General features: G+C 37.8%; 1 protein-coding gene across 2 annotated transcripts in view; it reads right to left on the bottom strand.

Annotated features, from left to right (window-relative positions):
- The window catches only part of PLXDC2 (plexin domain containing 2), a 662,310-nt gene that overhangs the window by 332,296 nt on the left and 319,838 nt on the right, over window positions 1–10,176 (bottom strand). The window contains exon 3 of one of the 2 annotated variants that reach the window (XM_006887048.1): window positions 7,702–7,848. The exons of the other annotated variant lie outside the window; for it this stretch is intronic. Within the exon in view, the coding sequence (XP_006887110.1) occupies window positions 7,702–7,848 (147 nt within the window). The remainder of the gene's footprint in view (window positions 1–7,701; window positions 7,849–10,176) is intronic. 2 annotated transcript variants of the gene reach the window in all.

The following is a 10,176-nucleotide window of genomic DNA, read 5'->3' as shown; positions in this document are numbered from 1 at the left end:
CAGATTGGAAGAAGACTCATTAACAACTTGCATTATGCAGATAACACAACCTTGTTGGCTGAAACTAAGAAGTACCTGAAGCATTTGCTAAAGAAGGTCAAGGAATAAGCTTTGAAGCTCAACATCAAGAAAACAAAGATTCTCACCATTGAGCCAACTGGCAGAACAATGATAGATGGAGAAGAGATTGAGTGTGTTAACATTTTCAGCTTGCTCAGCTCCACAATCAACTCTTGGCACTAGTTGTCAGGACATCAAAAGACGAATCGCATTGAGGAAAGTCTGTTGTCAAGCATCTTTCCAGAGTACTGAGAGTAAATGATGCCAGTCTAACAACCTAAGATGCATCTCATCCAGGCTATGGTCTTCACAATTACTTGCTATGCATTAGAGAGTTGGACAATGACTAAGGATGACAGGAGAAATCAGTGCCTGTGAGTTATATATGGTGCTGGAGAAGAGTGCTGAACATACCACTGACTTCTAAGAAAACAGAGCTTTGTCCTGGAGAGGGTGAAACCAACTTGCTCCTTGGAGCAACTGTGAAGCCTGGCTGACAATTCTTTAAGTCAGGAGGCACTAGTACCTGGAGAAGGATATCATGCTTGGAAGAATGGAGGGACAGTGCGAGAGAGGAAGGCCTTCGATAAAATGGACTGACACAATAACTGGAGTAATGGAAGTAGGTCTGTGAGATACAGTAAGATTGGCTCAGGATAGGACAGGGTTCAGAGCTATTGCTACAAGTTTCAGGCAACTGAATGGCACACAACAAGCCACAAACCTATACTCAAGAATTAATTAAGAATAGAAATAAATGAATAATTATTTAAAGAATATTTAAATATTAACCTATTTCAGGATTGCTTTTTTTAAAAAAACTGAAAAGAACTAGGACTCTCTAAATAGCAATGCTTTACAATCTCAATGTTCTTCTGAGAGTTTTGATGTCTTTTCATATCTATGTGATTGCTATCCTCAAAACAACACTGGGATAGTCAAGACAGTTATTTTTTTCCCCCTTTTTTATCCAGTTTACAGAAATTAAGTTCAGGAGGCCAGAATCCAAGAAAATGAGTATTAGAAGCAAGGTATCACAAAGTCTAACCCCAGATGGATTCTACCAGAACTGGGTTTCTCTAGGAGCCAAGAAGCAGAATTTCATAAACTCTGGCTTCAGTAATTCTCATTTATCGGGCTGTTATAGTCTTCTTTAATAGAAATTGTGGCCAGCAATAAATTAAGTGATGTGGATCTAGAAGAAAATAGCAATATTGTCCTTTAAAAGATTTCCACAAAGATAGGGAAAACAAAACTGAGCTGAGACGGATTCCTAAACTTATAATCAGAAATTTTCATATATGCAACTTAATAACTGTGCAATTTTGAATGAACTTCAAATAAACATTTTAATATAAAGTACCTGATTCAGTGCTTACAGTAGTATAGTAGCAAAGCAGTTAAAGTGTAGGCTGCTAACTGAAAGCTTGGCAGTTCAAATTCAACAAGTGCCCACAGAAGAAAGATAGGAGTCTTGTTTCCATGAAGAAACTGTACGGGGCAGTTTAACTCTCTCCTGCAGAATCACTGTAAATCGGAATTTACTTGACAGTAATGGCTTTAGTTTGATTTTGGTTCACTGTTTGCCACACGGAATGTTTTATATAAAATTCTCCTGTTTCCTTTAATGGGGATTAAATGTCTCTTGTATTAATATATCAACCAAAATTCTATTTTAATATCTGGTTTATTGTCTTAAATGATGTAATAAATATTATTCAAATGATAGGGCAATGGAGAGATTTAAAAAACACGAAATTAAATTTCAGTATATACATGGCTAGTATCAATAGTAAAGACTGTAAAAGAGAGTGAAATTAGTGTGCTTTGATATAAGAAGTCATTTAATTTAAGTTTCTGTTTCAAAGATTTGCTTTGCTCTGTAATTCTAAGATATTATTATAGATGGGTGGGAGAAGCAAGATTCTTACATATTTTTACAATTCTCTTTCTATAGGGAGCTCTGGTGGCTTAGTGAGTAAGGAGTTATGCTGCCAATTCAAAGGTACACAGTTCTAATTCATCAGGTGCTGTGCCAGACAAAAAAGGGCCATCCCCTCCTCTCTAATCTATAAGCTCTAAAAACCAGCTGGATGGTCAGCTATGAGTCAGTTTTGACTTAACAGCTATTCTGACCCATCAACAGTGAAGTAGCAAAGGAGGGTGAAGTTGTCTTTTCACAATCTTGCTATTTCACATATCTCCTGCTTACCTGAGACATATAGGTTTAAACCTGGCTAGATCACAATGATCACATATAGGTTTCAACTTGGCTAGAATGTAGATTTTCTAAGCTTAAATTTTATCAGTTCATTAAAATGTTTGATATTGGAGTGAGGAAGGAAATTTCTTCCTCTTTCTTTTACAGCTAAAGTGTAAGCCTTGCTTTAGTGATGTTATCAGAGAGCCTCATTATCAAGGGTTATGGCATCAGCAAGGCTACTTAATAATATTGATCCAGTTTCTATATTCATTTAGGCTTGAGCCTCTCCGTAATGTTTAGAGTTTTTGTGTATCAAGGGAAGGAAGGCGTTGTGTGTTGGCACTACTGAACTCCTAGGTTATCGTTATTGTTGTTAATTTTAGGTGCTTCTACTTGGTTCAGATTAATGGCAAAGTTATGACCAACAAAGAAAATATTGACTTTTTCTGTGCCCCTTTCACAGTCTTGAGACCATTATTTCAGCCACCGTCAGCTGGTCTCTTAATGGTCTTCCTTTGAGTTGCATTGACAACTCAAAGCCATCTATTACAAATCCATCAGCTGCTCTGTGGGAGGAAGATGGCCAATATGCACTATGTGATTTACAGCCTCTGAAAACCTGCTGGAAGGTCAGCTATGGGTCAATTCTGACTTGATGGTACATAAGAACAACAACAACAACAAACTTTAGCAGGGAGCTCTGATGGTTTAGTGGTAATGAGTTGTACTGCCAATCCACAGGCACATGGTTTGAATCCACCAGATGTTCTATAGGATAAAAATGAGCAATCTCTTCCTGTGCAATTTACTGCTTCTGAGAAATGACTGGAGGTTCAGCTATGGGTTGGTTCTGACTCAATGGTTCATAACAACAACAGCATACTTTAACAAGAAAGCACCTGTAGCATAATAATTTATGCTAACTTGTAATCGGTTCCTCTCTGGGAGTTCAAATCTTCCAGACTCTCTGCAGAAGAAAGATGAGCAATCTCAACCTGTGACATTTAAAACCTCTGAAAATCTGCTGGAGGGTCAATTTGGAGTCAGTACCAATTTGATGACAATGACTTGAGTTATTTTTTACTTTTAATAAGGCAGCTCTGTGGCCTAGGCCATAAAGAGTTGCACTGCTAATCCAAAAACTACTCCTCTCTGGCAGTTTAAATTCACCAAGTGCCCATGAGCGAGAATGACGGACAATATTCTCCTATACAATTTACCATCTCCCAAAGCTATGCATTGGTTCCAACTTGATGGTAATGAGAAGTACTTTTTTATAAAAGATGTTTGCAATGAATAGGTCAATGATTGTACAAAATTCTATTTTTAACCTCATTTCTGTCACCATATCTAGGAATAAGAGAAGAAGAATTGATATCTTTGAGCTGTGTGAGAAGAGTATTGAATATACCATGGACAACTGGGAGAATCAACAGATTTGTCCTAGAAATTGTAAAATTAGGCTGCTCCTTAAAGGCAAAGATTCTGAAGCTTCATCTGACATACTTTGGCCAAGTTGCAAGTTAGGAAAAGTCCTTGGAGAGAGACATCATGCTGGGGAGGAAGAAAGGACAGCACAGAGAGGAAGACCTTCAATGAGATGGATTGATTCAGTGACTGGGATAATGAGGGTAGGTATATCAGAGATAATAAGATTGGTATAGGATAGAGACGGCTTTACAGCTGTTGTTATACATAGGGTCACTATGAGACACAGGAAACTCATCAGCACATAAAAAAATAACACAACATATCTGTTGCTGTTTCAGTACCACTCAGTTGTTATGTTGGCTGGAAGAGATTGAGGTTAACAGTTACAGAAACACTCTTGGGCCCAGCAGTCAGGAATTCAAAAGACTAACTGCATTGGGGAAATCTACTGTCAGGGACCTCTTCAGAGTACTGAAATGCAATAATATTGGTCTAGAAACTAAGGTGTGCCTGATCCAGGCCATGGTCTTTACAATTATTTGCTATGCATCAGAGAGCTAGACAATGACTAAGGATGACAGAAGAAGAATAGATGTCTTCAAGCTGTGGTGCTGGAGAAGAGTCTTGAAGATACCATGGACTGCCAAGAAAACAAATATGTCTGTCTTGGAGAGGGTGAAACCAAGTTTCTCCTTGGAGGCTAGGATTTTGAAGCTCCATCTCACATACTTTGGTCACACAGTCAGGACTGATCGATACTTGGGAGAAAGACATCATGCTCGTAAGGGAAGGATGGAGGGACAGCACAGGAGAGGAAGACTCTGGTTGAATGGGGGTTACTGTGTTGGAGACTATAAGACTGGCTCAGGACAGGGCAGACTTCAGAGCTACTGTACTATTTATTGGTCGCAGGTAACTTGATGGCAAGTAACAAGAACAACAACAACATGAAAGGTCATTTTACTATAAATTAATATTTCAATCTCTGCCATTGTTTATTGTCATTTTCTTGATATATTTCTCCTACTATTTGATTTTTAGCTTTTATCTTTGTGCCTTAGTTGTGTGTCTTGCATACAGTAAACTTATGAGTCATGTTATTTTAAGCAGAGCAAAGATTGTTGGGATTGTGCAGAACTGAGCACGGAAGAGTTCTGCGGTACATGGAGTAGTAAGATGGTAATTTCTAAATACGCTTTTTAAAGGTAATGTATGGGAAATCAGAAGTTTGAGTTATTTCACTTTTATGAAGGAGCCTTGGTAATATATTATGATACACGTTACAATGGTTGTCAATTTTAGTCTACCAGAAGCTCCATAGGAGAAAACTATTTAGTATTCTCTTAGAAAGATTTACAGTCTTGAGGACATCATAGAGCGTTGACATCTGTAGGAATGCACTGGATGGCAGTAGGTTTGGGGTCTTAAATAACCATATAATGTTACTCCCATCTTATCTAGCAAACAATAAATCATCTAATCTACTGCACTACTTTTTTTTTTCTTTAAAAGAGCTGAAGTTAGGCTAGCTCTGGTGGCCTCGTGGCAAGAAGATGTACTACAATCCCCGCAATGCACGGTTCAAATCCACCAGATGTTCTGCTGGAGAAGGAGGAACAATCTCCTCCTGTACCAGTCAAGATCTGATTTAACGGTATACGCACAAAATAAAAAAATTTAAAAGATTTAAAAAATTTTAAAAAAGAGCTGAAGTTAGAAATTAAATAAGTAAACTCCATTAAAAAAGAAGAAAAAAGTCCTCAAGAGATAGGACACGAGAACTGTCTCATCTCTAGGAGAGCATGAAAGAGAGAGATGACAGCTACATAACAGGGTATGAAGAAGCCAGCCATCATTTGAGCCAACACATTTTTTGCTCTGCTTACACATACCATCCATCTGCTTACATGTACCCTCACTTTTTTTAATATGTAATTTCCATATGGATACATCCAAATCTCAAACATTTACAAACATATTTTACACATTAGGCACTGTGATTATGGGAAGACTGGCAAGTGCAATAAATTCCAGATGGACACTGTCCTAATATAATCTTACTCATTTTCTCTTCTTTTGAAGATCTATTGCAAATCCTCTGCCGAATCTTCTGTGAATCTGCCATCTTGCCTGGAGTTACTTGAATAAAGTGTGGGGGAGGGGGGAAGGATGATGGAGTATAGAAGAGGCTGGCTTGATTTGCTTGCTACTCAGATTCATAAAACATATGCTACCCTTTAAAGACTGAATGAATGATCATGTTATATCATTTATTTTCTTTTAAGTGTTAGCTGTTGATTTTGATTCAGGAACAGTAAAGGATATTATCAACAGTTTTGAAACTTAATATGTAAAAAAATCATCCTTTCTTTAGATAAAGTTAGTCACTGACTCTATTATTTTTTATCTTTGCATCAGTAATAAATCTAAAACCTGAATAAATGGATCTACGTTTGGGTAGTGAAATCAGTTTGTGATCAGCTGGTAACCTCCAGGTCAACTCCAGATAGATAGTTTCCTATTGTGATCTGTTTTGTTTGTTTGTTTGTTTTTCAGGACAGTGTCATAATATAACTGAAAGGTTAGCTGAAGGCAGACCTGCCAAACCATTTCCTTAAAAATTATAGAAAAGAAAACCCAATGGAGCCATTATACTCTGTAACATAACTCATTCTCATTCTCAAACAGGCTGACCTAACTCAAAGCTGACCCTCCACTGAGTTTCCAAGAATGTAAATTACACAAGAAGTTGCTGCCCACCTTTCTCCTAGTGAATTTGAAGTGCCAGAGACATGGAGTCTTTGGGTTAGCACCCTAATTCCAGTAACTGCCACCAAAGCTCCCTGTGACATATGGGGCCACTTTAATGGAGGGCTAACTTTGTAGGAATTAAAAGATCACAAAGCTGAATCTCAAATCTGAACAGGGCATGCCTTTATGGATAGCAGGATTACCACTAGTATCTAAGCTAGTAAAATAAAATTATTAGAATGTTTAGACAGCAATGAATCAAAAAAACAAAAAAAGATTAACAAAACACTTTCTAAGAACCAAGAGTAATAAACTTTATACACTGCACTGGTTCATGTGCATACTGAATAATTGTATACAAACTAGTAAACATGCCAGTTTCATCATTTGCTAGCCAGAGGCCCAAGAATGAGTTCATTAATTTGTAATAGCTGCATGATCAAAAGATTTAAATTACGGGACTGCTGTGAAGGTTGAAAAAAAACCCTAGACTATCTAAGCATTCCACTTGGCATAAAGGATTCAGGTTATTAATGGTAACATGAGAAAGTAGGACAGGTATAAATATTTCCTATATTAAATATACCATGAATATGTATTCATGAATGGTATTCAAGAAGATTGAATATACCATGGGCTGCTAAGAGAACGAATACATTCATCCTGGGGAGGGTTAAACTAGGCTGCTCCTTGGAGGCAAGGATTCTGAAGTTTTGTCTGACATACTGTGGACATGTTGCAAGGAGGGGCTAGTCTCTGGAGAGGGGTGTCATGCTTGGGAGGTTGGAGGGAGAGAGCAGGAGAGGAAGAAACTCACAGAAAGGGATTGATTCAGTGACTGGGTTAATGCAGATAGGTGTGTTGGAGACAGTGATACTGGCAAGGGATAGAGCAGGGTTTAGGACTGTAGTACATAGGGTCGCTATGAGTCACAGGTGACTTCATGGCACATAACAACAACAACAACAACAACAACAACAACAACTATAAACCAGTGATATATGAGTTAAAAGTCATCCAAGATAGATATAAACTTTGAATTAAATATAAATAATAACAGATAATAGAAAACTGGTGGTGATTAAAAACAATTCATTTTCCCCATTTTCCTTATTATTGCAATGCTTACTCTCAATCACACTTACAGAACTAAATATGCTTCAAAAATGATCATGATAAACAATGAAGATATGTCAATTAAAGCAATAATTTCTCTTTTTCATCAAAAAGGATACCCCAAATATTTAAGTTCTTACCGCAGCTTGCCGATGAGTATTAGACAATATTCCATGAATTTTCACTTTGTCTTTTTCCATTTGGTCTATGTTCACCCATAAATCCCGGCTGGCAGAATCAGATGGCCCATATATCCGAGATATGTAGTAATTATGATCTGTGTCCTCCTGTATTAATAAGGAAAACAATGTATATTAAAAAAAAATTAAGATAGTGTCACTGTAAGTCTTATAGTTCTCAACACACACACACACACACACACATTCCTGTTAAAATGACAAACTTCAGTGTTCTTCCTAAGGGCCAAATGAAACCCCAGGGCAATCCAACAGTGCCATCCTGGCTATCACTTGTCTGTGTCCTACATACCTGCTCAGGTCAGTGCACCCTGTTGGAAGACTAAGAGCCTGAGATGCAGCAGCGCTTATCTTAGCAACACAGGCTGAAGGCAGCAGTTGACTACACTGTTGGTTGTGTTTGTGAGGAAATTGCCTCAAGCAAAGAGATACAGTTTAGCAAACAAGCCATCATAGCAAATTTGAATTTCTGACAGTGTAAAAATGCTGCAAAAGACCTTAACAAGTTTGCCAAGTATAGAAAAAGAAGTGCAATTAACACTGAAGATGTAAAGCCCTTAGCCAGGAGTAATTCACTGCTCTAACATACCACAGAGAATAATGGTAAAATGGCTCAGTTTAACTTAGGAAAAAAGAAAGAGAAGAACAATTTTAAAGGTGTAAACCAGGATTCAAGGGAGCCTGCTACCTCTGGCACGCCTGGCATGAACTATGGAAAGTAACATTTTGACTTATTGCCATCCAGAAAAAAACACTCCTCAGAAGGTAATCGCACAAAAAAAAAAAAGAAAAAAAAAGAAGGTAATCGCAGTTGCTGCTGCTGTTCATAGGTGACAATGAATTCACTCCAACTCATACACTGAGTCACTGCACAAAGGATAATTAACACTGAAAAATTTCAGGAAGTACAATGAGAACAGGAGCCAAAGGTATTGAAGTAGGAAGTTAAAGCTCCACTGAAGGCATTAACTAAACAAAAATAAGGCTCAGGCATCAATGGGATGTTAATTAACATGTTTCAACCAACAGATGCAGCCCTGGATGTGCTCACCGGTCAGTCAGGAAACATGGAGGATGCCTAACCAACTGACTGGAAAAGATCTATATTTTCCCCATTTTTAAGAAAGGTGAGCCAATAGAATGTGGAAGCAACTAAACAATATAATATTAAATGCAAGGAAAAAATACTGTTGAAGATAACTCAAAAACAAAAAGAATAGTACATAGATATGGAACTGCCAGAAATTCAAGCAGGATTTAGAAAAGGTCATGGCACCAGTGATGATGTCAGATGGATCCTGGCTGAAAGTAAATAATACCAGAAGAATATCTATGCTTTACTGACTACACAAAAGCATCTGATAGTGTGATTCATGGCTCATGACAAGTTATGGCTAACATTGTGAAGAATGGGAATCCCAAGAAAATTAATTGTGCTCATGCATAACTTATATCTAGACCAAGAGGATGTTGTGTGGACAAAACAAAGGAAAACAACATGGCTTTAAATTAAGAGAGGGATATGTTAGGGTTATAGCTTCTCTTCATACCTATTCAACTGTTTGCTGAGCAAATTATTTGAGAAGCTGGACTCTATGAAGAAGAATATGGCATCAAAATCAGAGGAGTCATCAATAATCTGTTGTATGCAGATGACACAATCTTGCGTGTTGAAAGTAAGGTGGACTTTAAACATGTGTTGCAGAAGATTAATACAACCTTCAATGCAGATTGCATCTCAATGTCAAGAAAACAAAAAATTCATACTAATGTATCAAAAGGCAACATCATGATGATGGATAAAAGACAAGTTGCCAGTAACTTCATGTGGCAGTCAGGAAATCAGGAGACATGTTGCTCTGGGAAATTTTGCAGTCAGTGACCTCTCAAAATTATTGAAGAGCAATGAAATCAGTTTGAGCACTAGGCTGTGCCTGATTTAGGCCATGATCTTTTGGATCACTTGCTATGTATCTGAGAGCAGTACAATGAACAATGATAACAGTAGAAATGATGCCTTCGAGCAGTGGTGTGGAGAAGAGTACTAAACATCCCATGGAATACCAAAAGAACAAACAAACATGTCTGGAGAAAGAGCAGCCAGAGTGTTCTTTGAAGACAAAGATGTTGAACTTGAGACATATTGCTAGGAGGGGCTAACTTTGGAGTGGGACAAGAGAGAGGAAAATCATCAACTAGGATGACAAAAGAACGGTTGCAATGGGCTCTAGTGTGTCAGGAAATGTGAGGATGCCACAAGACAGGATAAGGTTCAGATCTGTTGTGTTCAGGGTCACTATAACTCGATGGCACCTAAAAACTTTGTGAACTTACATATACTAGATCAATACTCTTCCTTCCCTGGTACCATTCTTACAATCTCCAACGTGCTTAAGCTCAGGGTTAGAATCATTACGT

The sequence above is a fragment of the Elephantulus edwardii genome, unplaced genomic scaffold (genome assembly GCF_000299155.1).
Source record: "Elephantulus edwardii isolate Elephantulus edwardi_28Jun2011 unplaced genomic scaffold, EleEdw1.0 scaffold00054, whole genome shotgun sequence".
Taxonomy (NCBI): domain Eukaryota; kingdom Metazoa; phylum Chordata; class Mammalia; order Macroscelidea; family Macroscelididae; genus Elephantulus; species Elephantulus edwardii.
Note: the sequence above shows the minus strand (reverse complement) of the source record. Positions and strands in the feature narration are given on the sequence as shown.